General features: G+C 49.2%; 1 protein-coding gene and 1 long non-coding RNA gene across 2 annotated transcripts in view; one reads left to right on the forward strand and one right to left on the reverse strand.

Annotated features, from left to right (window-relative positions):
• Positions 1 to 20,996, reverse strand: part of LOC141171576 (uncharacterized) — a 158,196-nt gene that overhangs the window by 67,165 nt on the left and 70,035 nt on the right. The window lies entirely within an intron of this gene.
• The window catches only part of MXRA8 (matrix remodeling associated 8), a 72,394-nt gene that overhangs the window by 33,278 nt on the left and 18,120 nt on the right, over positions 1 to 20,996 (forward strand). Inside the window, exon 2 of the mRNA XM_073656848.1 lies at positions 12,194 to 12,217. Coding sequence (XP_073512949.1) covers positions 12,194 to 12,217 — 24 coding nt within the window. The remainder of the gene's footprint in view (positions 1 to 12,193; positions 12,218 to 20,996) is intronic.

Raw genomic sequence — 20,996 nt, forward strand, 5'->3', positions numbered from 1 at the left:
CCGGGTAAGCCCCCGTGCGCGCGATGCCGCACGACACAGCAGGCCCAGGGGCGCGTCAACTTTGGCGTAGTCGGCAGGATTACGTGCCCGCAACCGACGGGTACTGCGTGCCTGAAGAGAAGTTCACATTTACCGTAAAAAGGAGTCTCCCGCCAATTCCAGAGGGTCCCCGCCATCGGACGCCATCTCGGATCGTTTCCCGCCGTTTGCCCGCCATCTGCAGTCTTTTCCCGCCGTCCACGGAGTTTCCCGCCATTGGGAGACGGTTCCTGCCATCTGAGAAGATTTCCCGCCCTGGCAGAGCGGACGCCATTATGGGCGTGCCAGAGGGTGGTAAGAGACGACCTCCCATCGTGGGCCTGGTCCCAGAAGAGCGCCAAAAGCAAGGACCGCCCCCACCAGCAGAGACTGCAATGATAGAGATGTCCATCAGCGTGGGGGGACTGCCCCTGGAACTGACAATCACCAAGTTGCCCCAGGACCGCCCTCAGGGTGGGCGGATCAAGAACAAAAGAGTGAGGATGGGTGCAGCCTGGAGGAGTCTGGGGAGGTCGCACCCGGAGATGGAGGGAGAGTCAGGCAGCACCGACCCTGTGGTCAGGAGCCTGTTGCAAGCCACCACCCCACAAGACCTGGTGGAGATCTTGGCACAGCTCCCCCGAGACCGGGAGCGTGCACAGACCGCGCTGGAGGGCCTCGCACGGAGGATGGCCCAGGTGCAGCGAGAAACGCTGACTGAGTGGAGTAGGGAGATGGCCCAGCAGGCTGGAACCCGCCAGCGGAGCACGCCACCCGAAACGAGGAGTCTGACCGCCTCTGAGGATGGTGCAGGAAGAATGAAGGCCGGAGACGACGCCGTGGAAGGAGCTGAAGAGACGGAGGCAGGTAAAGGGGACGTCACTACCCCAAGCCTAGAAACCGTGAGCCTGCCCCAGCTCCCCGTCGCAGAGCCTGAAATTCCCCCTACCGTGCCCGTCGCTGCACCGCCACCGCTCCAGACTAGGCCTCAAGCAGGAGCCGCGGCCACGCCCCCTGTGACGTCACGCGCCTCAACCCCGAGCGCGGCCAAGCAGGAGACGCCTCCGGCCTGGTCGCAGGGCCGAGTACCCCCGGGCGCCGCAGTTCCAACAGAGCCCTCTATCTCCACCAAGTCACTGGCCTGGTCGCAAGGTCGAGTGCCCCCGGGCGCCGCCGTCTCCACAGTGCCCTTTACCTTTAGAGTGCCACCGGCCTGGTCGCAAGGCCTGGTGAATCCGGGCGCCGCTACCACCATCGCGCCCTCGACCTCCACCGTGCTACCCTTGGGTGAAGACCTGTTCGCCCAGCACACTTGCCCGGATGGGCAGCCCTTTGAGTGGCCACCGGAGTACCTCCATCCCCGACTCCGGAAGGAAAGGCCTCTGTGTGAGCCCCTGATTCCGGCTCCGGCGCCCGCCAAGATCACCCCACTCCCGTTGGAGGAGGCGCAGTTCGAATGGGACCCCACCGGAGAAAACCTCATTGGGTTCACCCATGAGACTCGGGCGGCCGCAGCCCAGCGAGCAGAGTGCTGCCGGCAACAGCTGGAGGTCTTCGACCGGGAACGGCGAGAGAGGCGGGTCCGCGAGGAGCGGCTGCAAGTACAGAGTGCAGAACAGAAAAGCCGGACCAGACGAAACCCCCGTGCAGCCCATGGTCCCCGCGCCACCGGGACCGTAATCAAGTTTCAACTGCAGCACGGTTGGGGTTTTATCCGGGACCACAGAACCCCCGGCGACGTCTTTGTCACCCGCAGGGACGTCGAGAGCCATCTGCCGGAGGGACACAGAGGACGTGATCTTTACCTGGGTGATGAGGTCACCTTCACCCGGCATCAATGTGCCAAAGGTCCATATGCTCTCCATGTGCACAGATTGACTGAGGAGGAGCTGCGGTTTGAGGAAGGTCAAGAGGACCCGGACGGGTCTGAAGATTACCCTCAAGAAGGAGCAGGAGGATGCCGTTATTAAAGTACGGTACAGTGAAGCTGTAAATAGTTACCCGTAAGGGTACAAGAACTGTTACCAGTAAAGTATAGTCCCCGTAGGGACCAGCAAACTGTTACCCGTGTGTCCCTATCCCTAACCAGGCTGAGGACTGTGAGCAGCCATCCCTTATTCCCACTGACCGAGGACTGAGAGCGGTCGTTCTTTCCCTCTACCTGGCCGAGGACTGAGAGCGGCCATACCCTTGTAAATAGTTGCGCTTCCTAAGGCGCCCCCTACCGGTTTTATAGGAGGATTACTGTTTTCCTCCCAGTGACTGTGGCACTTTACCTGGTCACAAGTGCACAGTGGCCAGAAGCTTAAGAACATTTTATATAAAAGAGTTTTATATGAAAAAGTTTATATTGCTAGAATCTGATAATGTTTATAATGTTTTATATGTTGGTGTATGTTTTAAAAAGTTTGTATGTTTTGGTATGTTTTATTCTTTTACAGCCCGAGGACGTGCTGTGATTTACCAGGGGGGAATGTAGCACCCTGAGGACTCGGCTGCTACAGGGGTATTGCACCTCAAACCAGAGGTGTGGTATTCCACTCCCGGGTAAGGATGGAGTGTGGGACTGAGCTCAGTAGGCTGCATGCACTACATACATCCCATTTCCGGGGGACAGAACTACGGTACTCCCACCAAGTAGATGTGCAGGTACGACAGCGTCTGTCCCTGGCTGGAGTGGGAGGGGGGGTGGAACATCCCAGTAGTGTAGGGGCAGATAGGGGAGGGGCTCTGGGCATAGAGATAGGAGCCCATTGGGTGCTGGTCACCTGGGCTCACACATAGAGGGAGTATATATGGTGGGCACCATCTAGAGATAGGGTCAGTCTGTCAGGAGAGTGCTGAGGAGGAGTTCAGCCAGGAGGGCTGACAGGGAGCTGTGGCTCCGGCTGGGCCCAGCTCCAGGGCCAGGCCTGAAGCAGAGAGGAAGAGGAAGAAAGGCCCAGAGGCATAAGACCGAGAGGGAACCCTGAGATCCCACGAGTGAGCTAAAAAGGGTGAAGGGTTGGCAGAAGAGGGCACCGGATCCCAAGCTGGCGGAGGCAAAAGTAACCCTTAACCAGGAACCGGAGGTCGTGGGCAAGCTTTGCCACGACCCTCACCACATCCACCAGGAAGGTACACCAAGAGGAGGGTCAGGAAAGCCAGAGAAGGTTTTACCATAGAAGGCCCAAAGGAACCGGACAAAGGTGGATCCCTGGTGGGGACGGCCAGGAGAAAGAGAGAGAGAGGGAAGCTCAGGACCACGCTCCGGAACTGCCTTGGGGTTGGCCGAGTCCAGCACCTGGTGGATGCAGCACGGCTCGGGTGGTCACTCAAGGCCAGAGTGACTGAAGGAACACCTGTGAGTAAAAACCCTGAAACTGCATCTCACGTCTCTGACTCTCCTTTCTGCACTATCACTACCCCCATCATCCGCACCAGCTGCCCTGAGGCCATACCCCTCCCGTTGGGGGTTATACCACCATCGCTGCACCCATACTACCGGCCTCAGCGGACTGTTCTGCAGCGGCGGCCTTGTGACCGCAAATCAACGGGTGGCGTAGTCGACACAGAAACAACATCTACCAAGACTGCCACACACTTAGTTTGACACCCTGGGCACGGACCGGGTTACCGCCACGAGACTACTACCCCCATCTGATCCGGCTCCGGGTAAGCCCCCGTGCGCGCGATGCCGCACGACACAGCAGGCCCAGGGGCGCGTCATAAATGTTTGGGCAGCTTTAGAAGGTCTTTGCTCTGGATCATTTAGGGTGGTCCGGAACAGGAAAACTTCCCCCCAATCTATGATGTCTGTATGTAACAGATATGTATTGGACAATTTTTTAAAGTTTTCTCTTATGGTACATTCATTTCCTTATTTGCCATGGCGCGTTTTTATATGCCGTTCATCTGCTCTTGTTCTATAGTCTATGGGTTATAACACAAACAGTGCATATTTCGGAATAACACAGCTGCACGCATTGAGAAATGGAAACCAAACAAAACGACCTAGAAAAAAAGCCATCCATTCTGCTGCGGTTTAATAAAATAGAGTCTTTTGATGACGGAGGAGGGAAAGGGGTTAAAGATTTTTTTTTAAGGTTTATTGCGAAACCAAGAGGCGTTTAGAAAAACAGATTTTATTAGCATCAGTTTTAGAAGCATCTGCATCTCATTTGGAGTATTTACACACAATATAGGCTACCGGCAGAATGAATACCTGGTATTTTTTTTCCATTAGACCTGGATATATGACTCATTCATTTCTTTATTACTGAGCTGTGCATGTGTCTGTGACGCGCCCCCTGGGACATATTCCTTTTTGAGGGGAATACCCGGCACCGGATCAGATGGGGGGGGTTGTAGTCTCCGAGCGGCTGTGACCCGGTCCCGTGCCCAGGGCGTCAAGCTCAGTGTGATGTGGCAGTTCTACAGATGTTACTAAAGTTCTTTTGTGTCGACTACGCCACCCGTTGTATTGCGGTCACTATGGCCGCCGCTGCAGCAGGGTCCGCTGAGGCTGATGGTGTAGGTGCAGCTTTTGATGGTATAACCCCCAACGGGTGGGGTATAGCCTCAGGGGGTCAGGTGCAGAGGATGGGGGTTGTGGTGGTGTAGTGCAGACGGCAGTGAAGACAGAGTCGGGTTGTGCAGTTAAGGGTGTTTACTTACTGCAGATGTTGTACTGGTCACTCCAGCTGCTAGTGACCACCCGAGCCGTGCTGCGTCCACCGGGTCCTGGATCCAGCCAACCCCCAAACAAGTCCGGAGCGTGGCCCTGAGCTCTCTTTCTGTCCCGTTCTCTGGCCGTCCCCACCAGTAATCCACCTAGGTCCAGCTCCCTCGGGCCTTCTGTTGGGACACCCTTGGCCCTGGGTTCCCTGACCCTTCATGTGGTGTGCCTTCGGGGTGGATGTGATGGGTGACCGTGGCAAACGCTGCCCACGGTCTCCGGTCTCTGGCTGGGGAATGTTTTCACCCCCACCAGCTTGGGTTCCGGTACCCTGATGCCGACTCTTCACCCGGGGATTTTAGTTGGGATCTCAGAGTCCTTTTCTTCTGTGCTCTGGGTCTCTCTTTCTCTGCTCCACTCTCTCTCTCTCTAGGGCTCTGCTCTGCTCCTCTTCCTGATTCTGACAGACTGACCCTGATCTTTGTTGGTGCCCACCTTATATACACCCTCTATGTGTGAGCTCAGGTGACCAGCACCCAATGAGCTCCTATCTTTACCCAGGCTGCTCCCCCTATCTGCCCCTACACTACATGGGATGTACCACCCCCCTCCCACTCCAGCCAGGAACAGACTCGGTCGTACCTGCACATTTCTAAGTGGGAGTACCGTCGGCCTGTTCCTCGGAAATGGGATGTATGTAGTGCATGCAGCCTACCGAGCTCAGTTCCACACTCCATCCTTACCCGGGAGTGGAATATCACACCTCTGGGTTGAGGTGCAATACCCCTGTAGCAGCCGAATCCTCAGGGTGCTACATTCCCCCCCGGTAAATCACAGCACGTCCTCGGGCTGTAAAGACAAAAACACCAAAACATACAAAATTTTTCATATAAACATATAAAACATATAAAACATTATATATATAACATATCTTAGCAGATAAAACTTTCTCGTCGTCTCCTGTTTCAGGTTCCTCCTCCGGACACTGTGCACCGTGTGTCCGGGAAAAGTGCGACAGTCTCTTAGAAAATCTGGTTTTCTATAAAACCGGTAGGGGGCGCTTTAGGACGCGCAACTATTTACAGGGGAAGTTGGCCGCTCTCAGTCCTCGGCCAGGTAGAGGGAAGGGAATAGCTGCTCACAGTCCTCAGCCTGTAGGATGAAGAGGTTAACGGGTAAACAGTTCACTCAGCTGGTCCCAACGGGGACTATATATATATGTATCAACAGTTTCTTTGGTACCCGGTCGGGTAACTATTTACATCACTTGCTCTGCCGCACTCAACGGCGTCTTCCTCCTGCTCTTTGCTTATAGCTGGTGGTAACTTCAGACCCGTCCGGGTCCTCTTGCCCCTCCTCCTCGCACCGCAACTCCTCCTCCGTCAGGCGGTGTACGTGGAGGGCGTAAGGTCCTTTGGCACACTTGTGCCGGGTGAAGGTGACCTCGTCTCCGATGTAGAGGTCACGACCTCTGTGCCCCTCCGGCAGATGGGACTCCACGTCTCTGCGCATGACAAAGACGTCGCCGGGGGTGTTGTTGTCTCTAATGAAGCCCCACCCATGCTGCTGGTTGAACTTGATTACAGTCCCAGTGGTACGGGGACTGTGCGCTGCACGGGGGTCCCTCCTGGTCCGGCTCTTTTGCTCGGCGCTCCTTATTTGGGCCTGTTGTTCCCGGACCCGCCTCTCTCTCCGCTCCCTCGCAAACTCCTCGAGCTGTTGGCGGCAGCACTCCGCACGCTCTGCTGCAGCTGCCCTAGTTTCCTGAGTGAACCCCATTAGATCTTCTCCGGTGGGGTCCCACTCAAACTGTGCTTCCGCTAGCGGGGGCGAGATCCTTATTACGGGCTTCGGAGCCGGAATCAGGGGTGCACACATGGCCCCAACCCTCCTCTGGTGCTCCAGTTCGTAATACTTCTGGGGCCAGATGAAAGGCTGCCCGTCCGGCCACGTGTGCTGGGCAAACAAGTCCTCTCCCAGACGCGGCACCCTTGGTTTTACGGGTGCGGGTGCGGTGGTGGTGGCGCCCGGGTTGCCCAGGCCTTGCGGCCAGGCCTGGGGCACCTGGAAGGTGAAGGGCACCGTTAGGACGGCGGCGCCCTGGGCTACCTGGCCTTGCGGCCAGGCCGGAGGCTCCGCGGAGGTAGGGGGCGCTGTTGGTGATTCGGCACCCGGGGGTACTAGGCCTTGCGACCAGGCTGGTGGTATTTCCTGCTTTGTCACGCCCCGGGTCGAGGCGCGTGACGTCACAGGGGTCGCGGCGGCTTCCGGTTGGGGCCTAGTCTGCGTCGGTGACATGGCGTTTTCGGGCACAGCAGGGGGACTTTCGGGCTCTGCGACGGGGAGCTGGGGCAGGTAAGCGGTGTCACGGCTTGGGGTATAGGCGTCCCCTTTACCTGCCTCCATGCGTTCGGCTCCCTCCTCGGCGCCGTCTCCGGCCTTGGGTCCTCCCGCGCCATCCTCAGAGGCGGTCTCCTTCCTCATCTCGGCTGGCGTGCTCCGGGTCTTGGTTTCAGCTTGCGTCTTGGTTTCAGCTTGCTGGGCCATCTCCCGGCTCCATTCCGCCAATATCTCGCGCTGTACCCGGGCCATCCTCCGTGCGAGGCCCTCCAGGGCAGTCTGCGCACACTCCCGGTCTCGGGGGAGCTGTGCAAGGACCTCCACTAGGCCTAGTGGGGTCGTGGTGTCCAGCAGGCTCCTGACCAACGGGTCGGTGCTGCTCTGCTCTTCTTCCAGCAGGCTCCTGGCCAGCGGGCCGGTGCTGCTCTGCTCTCTGGACATCTCCGGGTGAGCTTTTCTGCTGCTCCTCTCCAGGCTTCCTGCCTCCGGGTGCGCTCGCTCTAGACTCCTCCAGGCGGCACCCATCTTTTCTCTTCTCTTTCGTCTCCTCCCACTTCGAGGGCGGTCCCGGGGCAACTCGGTGACTGTCAGCTCCAGGGGTAGTTCTTTCACGCTGACAGACACCTCCAACATCACAGTCTCTGTTGGTGGGGGCGGTTTCCACTTTTGGCGCCATTTTCTGTCCCGGCCCACGATGGGAGGTGGCCTCTTGCCCTCCTTTGGCACGCCCATAATGGCGTCCGCTGCTCTTCCAAGGCGGGAAATCTGCGGTTTTGGCGGGAAGCGTCGCCCAGTGGCGGGAAACTCTGCAGATGGCGGGAACAAGTTGGAAATGGCGGACAATCGGCGGGAAACGACTGGTGATGGAGTCCGATGGCGTGGACCCTCCGGAACCGGCGGGAGACTTCTTTCTGAGGTAAACTTGCACTTTTCTTCAGGCACGCAGTACCCGGGTGTTGCGGGCACGTAATCCTGCCGACTACGCCAAAGTTGACGCGCCCCCTGGGACATATTCCTTTTTGAGGGGAATACCCGGCACCGGATCAGATGGGGGGGGTTGTAGTCTCCGAGCGGCTGTGACCCGGTCCCGTGCCCAGGGCGTCAAGCTCAGTGTGATGTGGCAGTTCTACAGATGTTACTAAAGTTCTTTTGTGTCGACTACGCCACCCGTTGTATTGCGGTCACTATGGCCGCCGCTGCAGCAGGGTCCGCTGAGGCTGATGGTGTAGGTGCAGCTTTTGATGGTATAACCCCCAACGGGTGGGGTATAGCCTCAGGGGGTCAGGTGCAGAGGATGGGGGTTGTGGTGGTGTAGTGCAGACGGCAGTGAAGACAGAGTCGGGTTGTGCAGTTAAGGGTGTTTACTTACTGCAGATGTTGTACTGGTCACTCCAGCTGCTAGTGACCACCCGAGCCGTGCTGCGTCCACCGGGTCCTGGATCCAGCCAACCCCCAAACAAGTCCGGAGCGTGGCCCTGAGCTCTCTTTCTGTCCCGTTCTCTGGCCGTCCCCACCAGTAATCCACCTAGGTCCAGCTCCCTCGGGCCTTCTGTTGGGACACCCTTGGCCCTGGGTTCCCTGACCCTTCATGTGGTGTGCCTTCGGGGTGGATGTGATGGGTGACCGTGGCAAACGCTGCCCACGGTCTCCGGTCTCTGGCTGGGGAATGTTTTCACCCCCACCAGCTTGGGTTCCGGTACCCTGATGCCGACTCTTCACCCGGGGATTTTAGTTGGGATCTCAGAGTCCTTTTCTTCTGTGCTCTGGGTCTCTCTTTCTCTGCTCCACTCTCTCTCTCTCTAGGGCTCTGCTCTGCTCCTCTTCCTGATTCTGACAGACTGACCCTGATCTTTGTTGGTGCCCACCTTATATACACCCTCTATGTGTGAGCTCAGGTGACCAGCACCCAATGAGCTCCTATCTTTACCCAGGCTGCTCCCCCTATCTGCCCCTACACTACATGGGATGTACCACCCCCCTCCCACTCCAGCCAGGAACAGACTCGGTCGTACCTGCACATTTCTAAGTGGGAGTACCGTCGGCCTGTTCCTCGGAAATGGGATGTATGTAGTGCATGCAGCCTACCGAGCTCAGTTCCACACTCCATCCTTACCCGGGAGTGGAATATCACACCTCTGGGTTGAGGTGCAATACCCCTGTAGCAGCCGAATCCTCAGGGTGCTACATTTGCAACACTGTATATATAGAAACCATATGCAGTGGTCTGCGACTGTCACAGCATGGTGGGAGTTAAGTCAAGACCTACAAGCTGCAGATACTGGAATAAGAAATACAAATGGATGAAAAAATACTGGACGTTAGGTATCAACTGACCCTTTTTTCCCTATATATAAGTCTAGTCTGTTTTAGCCAACTGGGCGTGGTCCAACTGGTTAAAAAGACTAGATTTATATACATGGAAAATTGTTCCATATCTAAGCAATGGAAAGGTGCAGAACCAAAAGAAAAACAATGCTGGATGGTAGCTCAGTGGTTAGCACTGCAGCCTTCCAGCGCTGGGGTCCTGGGTTCAAATCCCACCAAGGACAACATCTGCAAGGAGTTTCTATGTTCTCCCTGTGTTTGCGTGGGTTTCCTCTGGGTTCTCTGGTTTCCTCCCACACTCCAAAGACATACTGATAGGGAATGTAGATTGTGAGCCCCAATGGGGACAGTGCCAATAAATTGTCTGAATTGTAAAGTGCTGCGGAATATGTTGGCACTATATAAATAAAAAGATTATTATTATTCAGGAGAATAGCGGCTTTTACACCAGGTAAAAAAATTATGTATTTATGGCAAGTCACAGATCCTCTTAAGTGTTTATTTCCAACACATTCCTATTCACTCCCCTAAAGTTCCTATTGGCTACATATTTCGGAGGGAACTTTTCTTGGTCTGTGACACTACTTAAGTAGCTTGCATGTGCTAATAAAGCCGAAATCCTGAGTACACCATACAAGGCTGTGCTGTATTGATTTCCAAAGCTCTTGTAAAACAAATCTTATTAATTTGGAGCTCAAAAGGCATAGAAGAGAGTGGATTTCGCTCACATTTATCCGAAGTACAGATGATAACTTAGTGATCGTTGTGGTTCTAACCACTATTCTTTGGAAAGGTCCTTCTGGACAGGTAGCTTGGCTGTACATCGTATACGTTAACTTCAGGTCACAGCAGCGAAGCTTCCTATTGCACATGCTCACATGCACCTGTCCTGTATTAACACTTTAGGACAGGTTTCTGCCAGTGTAACAAGATGGCAGATATTTCAATTCTATAGTGATTACCTGCTTAGACAAAATCAATTGCTAATTAAAGGTATTTATTCCTTCTTTTTTTTTGTTTGTAAAATAAAAACCCTTACGTTATATCACCGCCGTATAAAATGACTCCATATTTATGTGCGACTTTACTCTTAGGAGTTGTCATCAGTATTTTGGTGATTATTCTGTCTTTTTAACACACAAAGCACTAACTAGGACAAGTGAATAAAAATCACCCAAAACACTGCTTTATTGTGTCTGACACATTGGTGCCTATAGAAAAAAAGTGTTATATAACTTTCTGGCTCTTGTGGATCTCATTCCACAGATTCATGGTCAGGCCCCGTGAACACATGTCCAAATAATTCTCACTCTGAAAAAAAAAAAATAGTTAAAAGAGGCCATCCACCGATGTCAGAACATTATTGTGCCTGTGGTGGAAGCATTTAGCGACTCTGTTATTATGTTATTATATCTTGGTGTTACCACAGCTTCATTATAGCAGAGTAAGCAATTTACACAAAAATGCTAATGAAACATAATTATAGGGTAGTTAACGTACAGCATCATTTTACCTTCTGCATCCCCTCCCCCGCTTTATGCAGAATTACAACCACATCCAAACTTTTTAGCAGGCGAGTTTCAAAATGTAAAAGATTGTTGTGCTGTAGATATCGTTACCATTTTGGTCATCAGTGACAATATTACTATTGCAGATATTTGATTTCTATCAAGCAATTAGACTTGTCACACGTATGGAAGAGTGTGAGCATGCTCAGTGTTACATGCAGTGGTCACTGTGCAGGGAGGGGGGGAGGAGGGAGGTGAAGCTGAGCTTCCTACATGCCATACTGTCAGTAGTGTGATGCTGTGTTGCCTGTCTCCAGCCTAATGACTGCTTACCATGCCTCTGATGTACGCAGCACAAAACATGGAGAAATGTGCCATGGTTTATACTTTGATGTTCTTTGCTTTATGCAAATGATCTTCAGTTTACTACTAGCCAGAAACTAACTAGAAAGGATGCAGAGATAGCAGGCGCATCTAACCTAGGTGCCTGAGGGAGTTTCAATGGCCACACTGTGACATAGGAAATAACAGTTATAAATGACCTGTTACTTGCCATAAATATGTAATTTTTTTTTACCTTATATAAATGCCCCTGTTCTCCTGAATCCGACATTGTTTTTCTTTTGTTTCTGCTCCTCACCATTCCTGAGATATGGCCCTTTATTGCCAAGGTATAAATCTATTCTTTTTAGCCAATTGGGCATGGCCCTGAAAGAATACATCCACAGAAAAGAGTTATGGATCATGCCCACTTGGCTAAATAGATACAATTTAGATATAGGAAAGAAAGCATGATATATAGTGATGAACGAGTATGTTCTGTTAACACTTTTGGCGAGTATGCTCGGGCGAGTACTGAGTATCTTCAGCGTACTCGGTGATATGTTTGAATCACTCCCGTGTGCATGATTTGCAACTGTTTGACAGCTTTAATACATGTGAGGAATGCGAAAGAAACAGGCATTCCTCACATGTATTAAAGCTGTCAAACAGTCGCAAATCATGCACACGAGAGCGATTCAACCTTATCACCGAGCAGCTGTAAATACTCGGTGCTCGCCCGAGCATACTCACCGAAAGGGTTAACCGAACATGCTCGCTCAACACTAATGATACCTCAAGAACGGAGAGGCACAGGAGCAAAAGAAAAACAACGCCTCATTCAGGAGAACAGCGGCATTTACATCAGACATTTACATATTTGTGGCAAATGATTGGCCTACAAATCTTTTCCTTAGAATTACATGCAACAGAAATGGTAATAGATCAGTCATTTACAGTAAACACAGTTGAGTTTATGTCTACTCTAAAGTCCTAACAATTGTCTGTTTTTTTTGTCTTTTAGGTCCCGTTGTGTACTTATATTCAGGTAAGATCTGTTCGATGTAAGAACATCCCCCTCCCTCACAGCCTGATTTGTATAAACCTATTCTCCACCCTCTTTAGCAACGCAACATTTTTATATTGGTATGGGAGACTTAAATGAGCTTTAAAACAGAAAAATGTAATTCAAAAAGTTTAATTTTTAATGTTGGTGATGTATAAAGGGGCATAGAGGCCGTTTGGTTGCTGTCACTTTAAGTGGCACAATATGCTTGTTTGTTTCAACACTTATATGAGGTACAGAATCTTGGTGGTTTCAATATACGCAAAGTTGTGCAGTCACTTAAATGGGGTGGTCTTGGACTAATCCTTAGAATAGATAGTTAATTTCAAATTGTGGAGGTTCATCATTTAGGACCCTCACCCATCAGCCGTTTGCAACTCTTTCCGCATCCAGAATTACACATTGCCCAGAGCCAGAACAGCAGGACTCTGTACACTTTTTAGTAGCTGTTCCTGTATAATGAAGCTCATATTCTATGGACTTGAATGGCAGCAGAGCTACAGTATCTAACGACCACTTCACACTGCGCTTCTCCAGTTCTGTGTACCGTATACATCTGGCGACCGGAAAGAGATGCAAACAACTGAAGGGTAAGAGTCTGGGTGTTGGAGATCCACCGATCTGATACTATTGATGAAATGTAACCTTCTATCTTAAGTCCTGGTTCTCTCCACAGGGACCACACCAAGGACTATGTTACATCATACTGGTCTCAACTTATCTTTTGCTTCCCTCACATGGTTGTGTCTCTGTGCGCACAGGGCTCACTCTCTAGAGGCCTCTCTACTTATCCCATGCCTCACTCTTTTATCTTTACTTTGTACCTAAGGATTGAAGTCACTTGTCCCTCAGTTCTAATCTCAAGAATTCTGACTCCACCGTTCAGACCTTCTGCTCACTTGAGTCCCACTCTTGTTTGTCTAAACTTTGACCTCAATATCCCCCCAACCTCTATCTGCTCTTGCTTTTCTCTTCCCTCCAAGAGTCTGCCATGTTCGACTCTAATCCTCAAAAGCCCCAGCACACTGTCTCTCCTTTCCCAGGGACAGTTCCTTTCAGTCTTAAAGACTCCATACACATTTGACTGATGTCAGCTAAACCCACCAATATTGGCGGCATTGGCCAACAACCTAATTCTTATAGGGGCTTTCGAACTCTCAGGTATCGGGAGAGAAGGATCTTGCCTGTTGAATTTCAGCAGCAAATACTTTTGTTCTTTGGAAGATAAGCCACTACTAAATGATTTTGGCAGTAGCTCTCTCATAGAGAACTCAGACGCTCGGCCGAGCTGAACGTCCCTATGTATGGGATAGTTGGAGGGACATAGCTGCCGGCCAAACCAATTTTCTGATGACATTTACCCAATGTGTATGGGGTTCACACACCGCACTACTGAACTTCTAGACCTCTACTATAGCTTGTCTCTTATCATCATATATGAATAGCCAACCCTACTTCACTGATGGCCTTCATAGAACCCTTGTGAGCCCTTTTGCTCTTTTGCCAGACTCTCAAGTCTCTCTGTCTGCTCTGTGTCATCCGGGCCTTGCTCTGTAAACCAGATGAAGTACTTCTTTATTCAAGACTTGCACAAATATGCTGGGTGAATCTCATTACAGCCTCTCTCAGGCCCACGTCATGTCTTATGATTTGGTAGACCACTCCCAAACTTCAGCCAGAAAACCGCTTTTGCCTCCGGTTCACTAATGCTCTGGCCTCCAGTCCACTACCTCTCTGGCCTCCAGTCCACTATCGTTCTGACCTCCAGTCCACTATTGTTCTAGGCTCCAGACTACTATCGCTCTGGCCTCCAGTCCACTATCATTCTGGCCTCCAGTTTACTACTGCTCTGGCCTCCAGGCTACTACCGCTTTGACCTCCAGTCCACTATCATTCTGGCCTCCAGTCTACTACTGCTCTGGCTTCCAGTCTACTACCGCGCTTGCCTCCAGTCCACTATCGTTCTGCCCTCCAGTCTACTACTGCTCTGGCCTCCAGTTCAGTACCGCTCCCAATGTCCAAGTCAACACTGTTCCCCCAGTACACTGCGACTCCTCTCAGTTTACACAAGCCTCAGGTTTTATCCTATGTGGATTTTATTAAAAAACTAGATGGTGGCCCAATTCTAACGTATCGGGTATTCTAGAATATGTATGCGGCCGACTGGGCGCAATCAGCAGAGCATTGTTTAAATTTGGCGCCAAAATCGCTGATTGGTCGCGGTCATCAAAGCAAAAGGTGGCTACTTTGAAGAACCTAGAATATAAGACATATTTTCAGTTGTTTCACACTTTTTTGTTAAGTATATAATTCCACATGTGTTAATTCATAGTTTTGATGCCTTCATTGTGAATGTACAATTTTCATAGTCATGAAAATGCAGAAAAATCTTTAAATGAGAAGGTGTGTCCAAACTTTTGGTCTGTACTGTAGATCTACTTAGCTGGTGTTGTATAACACTGCAGGCTTTACACATGCAAAGCAGAACATCCACAGAAAATATGCTACATGTGTATTCACCCCAAATGTTAATAGCTTTTCCGACTTATCAATGGCCTCATACCACTATATCCCAGTGTCTTAATCAAGAGCATCGGGTACTTAGTGCTGCAACAATAAGAAAAACTGCTAAAATATTCCAAACTAGATAAAATCCTCTGTGATTAGTTTTGTTCTTGCCCCATAGGAAGTAATCTATAAAGTGTATAACCTAGAATTGAGATCAGTAGTCAATATCTCCATATTACAGAAAGGTGAGAATCTGTGAATGATGAAATCCAGGACACATAGAATCCACTTGTGCTTCCTTCTAGCCGTAGTTTTCTCTGCCAGTTGCCCATCCCTGCAGTCATTGTATGACATTGGAATTTTAAGGGTTTATGATAATATATAAAGTCCATAACTCCAGAAACAAATGTCATGGAGAGGAAAGTATCACGCCAGGTGTAAGTGCAACACAGAGGGAAAAGGGAGAGGGAGCCCAGACACTAGGGAAAGGGGGAAGTGGAGACCTCCTATTCTGGTCTGGCATCACCCTGTCTCAACTAACATCCCTATATTGCCTCTTCAGCAATCGCCGATTGCGTGCCTCGTCCTAATTTCCCTGGCGTAAAGCTACGGCTAGGGATGGAAGGAGATGAGCACTAGTCAACCTCCACTAAAACTCTAAAGACAACAAGGGTGGACAAAACAGGGGAAAATGGCTTAGCTTTAGATGAACTCCAAATGTGCACATGGCCTCAAACTTCAGAGAGGACGAAGTATAGCTCCTGCTAAGCATCACAAGTAGAAATGGATAGAGCCAGCGACTCCCTCTCAGACACACCAGGCCAGAGAACAAATTAGCAAGAGAGAGGTAGTCACTAGGTCCTAAAGACAGCCTCCTATCTAAGCAGCTGTCTGCAATGCCAAACGTAGAGATCTCCTGCAACCCACTGCAGGGCAACTGTCTGTCACCTCTGACACACCCATGACAGAAAATGATCTTACTTGTGTTCCTCTTTCTCATCATTTTAAGCGCTGGCTCATCATTTAATAAAAATTATAGTTTGTCTATTTATCTACTATTATTCCATCACTCTGTTTAAAGGGATTGTACAGGGGACATTAAAAGATGTTTAGATTTTTTTAAAAATGGAAATTAATAGGAAGTACGAAAACTTTACTGTTGTCCTGATCTCAGTTTAGGTCCCCTCCTCTTTTACGGGTGATATATTTGAAGGAGGCTGACTGTCTGACTCAGTTCATTAGCTAAGCCAACCCCCTTCTCTGTCAAGGCTGATGCAGAGACAAAGTAGGGGCTGACTCTGCTACTGAACTGATTCGGACAGCCAATTGTCTAGAAATTCCTGGACTGTCTGTAAAAATAAGGCACCTTTTCCCCCTGTCCGTAAAAAAAAATATGCTGTGTCCATGAATTTTAAAAAAGTAGGAAACTTACAGATTATTATAGCTTTAAACACTAAACTATGGAGGGCACCATCCAAATCAAAAAGGGAATCAACATGCTGCACACCACATAAATACACGTGAAAAAAGGAAAAGAGGTGTGCTATGAAGCAGTGATCACCCAACAATACTTCAATAAATTATAATACGTTATAATTAGTGTTGAGCGAACATGCTCGACACTGCTCGGTACTCGCCCGAGCATCACGCTACTCGGGATGTTCGGCGAGCACCGAGCATTTCCGGGTTACTCGGGCGGGAGCTCGGGTCTCCGCCCTGCATGTTTGGTGCTCTTTACAGAGCCAATGAACATGCAGGGATTGCCAGCCAGTCACTGTAATGCCGCAGCCATGTTGTTTGTGGGCATTACAGTGATTGGCTGGCCGCACAGCGTCACCTCCCAGACGATCAGCCCGTCATGATTGGTGTGTGTGGGTGTCTGTGCGTGTGTCTGCGAGTGTGTGCGGTGTCTGTGCGATGTGTGCGGGGGTGCGCGGTGTCTGTGCGATGTCTGCGGTGTCTGTGCGATGTGTGCGGGATGTGTGCGGGTGTGCGCGGTGTCTGTGCGATGTCTGCGGTGTCTGTGCGATGTGTGCGCGATGTCTGCGGGTGTGTGCGTGCAGGCAGACATAGGCCGATGTGACACTACTACTCCCATCGGCCTATGTCTATCCCCCGTCCACTCGTGCCAGCAGGATCAGCTCGATGGGAGCAGTAGTTCCCATCAGCCTGATCCTGCTATTTAAATTGCCCTACTGTGTCCCCAATAAATTTTAAATACATGTCATTGGTGGCCAGTGGTTGCCTACAATAAATTAGTTCATACATTACCTGTCCCCGCCGATCGCCACCTAAAATAAAGTAAAAAATAAAAAACTACACCTATACTCACCTAGACACCTAATTCCCCGAAACCATCGATCTCCTGTAATAAAATATAAAATAATAAACCACAACCTTATCCTTACCCCTCCGTAGTAGTCCACGAGTGTCCCACGATGATCTCCAGTTTAGAGCAGCCACATAGAATGTGACCGCTCTGAACCGCTGCCGCCGCTAGAATGATGGGGCCGTAAAGCAGCCCCGTCATTGCATAAGCGGGTTCGCCGGAGTTTAGGCAGCGCTGCTCCGGTTAGCTCCTTTACGGCCCTGCTGTATCGTGAGAAATTCCCACGGTACAGCAGTGCCGTAAAGGAGGTCTCCGGAGCTGCGCTGCCTGAATGCACTCCGGTGACCTCAGTCAGTGGCTCACGCTGCCGGGAGCGGACGTGTTCCCGGCAGTGTGAGCTTACAACAGCCATGCACAGCTGTCACCATCTCCAGATGTGACAGCTGTGCATGGGAGATCAGCGCAGGAACGTGGAAAGGTAACTATTTTTTTTTAGTAAACTAAGAATTAAATAAAATTGTGTGTTTTATTTCAAATAAATTATTTTTTTCTGGGTGTAGTGTGTTTTTTCTTTTTAACACTTTGTAGGTTAGTAATGGGGGTGTCTTATAGACGCCCATCATTACTAACCTGGGCTTCATGGCAGCTGGCGCTGACATGAACCCCAACCCTATTACCCCCTGCCACCGCACCAGGGCAGCGTGGAAGAGCGAGGCTAAGTGCCAGAATTGGCGCATCCTATGGATGCGCCATTTCTGGGGCGGCTGACGGCTGGTGTTTCTAGCCTGGGAGGGGGCCAATATTCATGGCACCCTTCCTGGGCTATTAATATCAGCCCCAGCTGTCTGCCTAGCCTTTGCTAGCTATTAAATTAGGGGGGACCCCACGTCATTTTTTTGAGGGGGTCCCCCATTTTAATAGCTAGTAAAGGCTAGGTATTCAGCTGGGGGCTGATATTAGTAGCCTGGGAAGCTCCGTGGGTATTACCCCCTTCCCAGGCTTCAAACATCTACCCCAGCCGTCTGCTTAACCTCCGCTAGAGACTAAAATTAAGGGGAACCCCACGCCAATTTTTTTTTTAATAAATCCTTTATTTTAACACTAAATGACAAGTACAGTAACCAACACTGTCACTGTACTTATTATATATGGAGCTGACATGTTTCTATCTATCTAATCTATGTGTGATTCTCTATTCCTTCTATTCTAAATTGTCGGGTACAGATGCTGAATTGCCGGCCGGCTTTTTTAAAGAGACGGTGCATGAAAACACTATTATATTTTTAAATAAATCCTTTACACTAAATGACAAGTACAGTAAGCAACACTGTCACTGTACTTCATATATATGTGACTGACATGTTTCTATCTATCTAATCTATGTGTGAAGCTCTATTCTGTCTGTTATAAATTGTCGGGTACCGCAGCTGAATTGCCGGCCGGCTTTTTTAAAGAGACAGTGCATGAAAACACAATTATTTTTTTAAATAAATCCTTTACACTAAATGACAAGTACAGTAACCAACACTGTCATTGTACTTCATATATATGTGACTGACATGTTTCTATCTATCTAATCTATGTGTGAAGCTCTATTCTTTCTGTTGTAAATTGTCGGGTACCGGTGTAAGCCGCTGATGAATTGCCGGCTTTTCATGTAATACATTCTACATTATTCTTAGTTGTTTTCCTTCATGTAGAATTAACCTACAAGGAAAGAAAGGGTTTATTTTCATTCCGATATTTGTGTCCCATTGACTTGCATTGGTTTCCTGTATCGGAATCGGCGATATCCGATACTTTTTGGGTATCGGTCCGATCCAATCCGATACGATATTTCCTGATATCGGAAGGTATCGCTCAACACTATCCTTAACATATTTCACAGGAAAGCACTTTCACTTTCGTTTTTGAACGTTTTATTTTGAGCCTGTAAAAGTGGCTTAAATGCTTCCTGGGGCGATCCCCATGCTGTCCCCATGTCATTTGAGCACTGTGACTATTTTTTTGGGCACTTGTTAGGCTTTTAAAAGACTGCCGGGGGAGCCGCCGCAAAAATGCTCGAGTCTCCCATAGACTAACATTGGGCTCGTTGCTCGGGTCGAGCACCCGAGTATCACGGCGAGCTCGGCCCGAGCTTCGAGCACCCGAGCATTTTAGTGCTCGCTCAACACTAGTTATAATAAGTTACAATAAATTTTATTCATTACAAATATAAATACATACAAACAACGTCAAAAAACCCAAATAGCTAAAACACAAGTAAAATCAATATAGTGGGGTTACCTACTAATTTGAAGCCCACCTGCTCCAAAAAAACATCCCTAGTTACAACAGAACAAGCAGTACCATAATACAACAAGTGCCAGTATTATCCCTGGTGATCAATATCGTACACATGCATATTAGTTATGACTGCCTGACATTAGTATTCAAGGAGGTGTACTATAGTCCAGAAAGATGAAGAGGGAAGTATGTACCTACTACAGCAGAGTATATATTGAAAAATACAAAAAGTCCCAAACATAAATGAAGCCCATATAGATGATGCAGGCGGGCATTCAGTGCCCAACGCGATAGACCCCTGATGAAGCCACGTGTAGTGACGACACGCGTTGGGCACTGAATGCCCGCCTGCATCATCCCAGCATAGGATTTTGTGCTCAGGGAGGTGATTGATCGTAGCGCTATTATGTGCAGGAGGGATACTTACAGCATGAAAGGGTTTTGTATTTATTTATACCCTGAATAGTACTTTTTGTGGTATGTGAGTATATAGTATTTGTCAGCTCAGATATTCTATATGGGCTTCATTTATGTTTGGGACTTTTTGTATTTTTCAATATATACTCTGCTGTAGTAGGCACATATTTCCCTCTTCATCTTTCTGGACTATAGTACACCTCCTTGAATACTAATGTCAGGCAGTCATAACTAATATGCATGTGTACGATATTGATCACCAGGGATAATACTGGCACTTGTTGTATTATGGTACTGCTTGTTCTGTTGTAACTAGGGATTATTATAGCTTTAATCATCATCATTTTATTATGGTTTTCCAATGTGTCTGTAAAATGTTGTGGCTGTCTGTAATTTTTGAATCTTTGAAAAAATTTGAATTTTTTTAAAAAAAATTCAAAATCAAGTTGGCCATCCTGCAGCCAGTCTCTAATGCACGTCACCAACACAGGGAGGGGAAGAAAGAGCTATGCCTATGTGTGTGCATAGGGAGAGAACTGTCATTCAAGGGGAGTGGGCAAAGGAGAATCCGCCAGGGACTGGCATTTTGGACTAGTCACCCATACGGCATGGTCTCCAGCTGGTATTTCGGAGAAGAAAATAACTGGCTCAAATCTTACAGCCAGTGTCTGATACATGCTGCCGTGGTTTGGGCAGCATGTATCAGTTGTCAGCCTTCCTTTAAAGAAGACCTTTCAACAGGTCAAAAGTGACCAGTTTTTGCATTTTATTCATCCCCACTGCTCCCATGAGTATTCAGTTGTTTTTTTTTTGAGAATCCACTATACGGATCCGGAGATATGTTTTTTTTTAATTAGTTCAAATTTCTTTTTTTTTTTACCAAGGGCGGCGTTGCTCACAGCATAATTATGCAAAACAACCTAAAGGCACGCCCCAGAGGATCCTGTGAGCAACGCCTCATAAAAATGAGCAATAAATAAAAAGGTCATCTCTGGAACCGTATGGCACATTTAAAAAATCCCAAAAATGGAACACTCCGGTGAGCACCGGGAATGAAATAAGACCATAAACAGGCCACTTTTGACCTGTTGACAGGTCCTCTTTAAAGATAACATTTTATCTATCCGTAGCCACCACTAGAGGGAGCTAACTGGAGACAGATTTATGCAAATTCAATTTAAATCAATAATTTGGATAATGCTTTTGTTTAGCTAACAGCAA

This window comes from Phyllobates terribilis, unplaced genomic scaffold (genome assembly GCF_046119375.1).
Source record: "Phyllobates terribilis strain yellow unplaced genomic scaffold, ASM4611937v1 Scaffold_12__6_contigs__length_324123572, whole genome shotgun sequence".
Lineage (NCBI taxonomy): Eukaryota > Metazoa > Chordata > Amphibia > Anura > Dendrobatidae > Phyllobates > Phyllobates terribilis.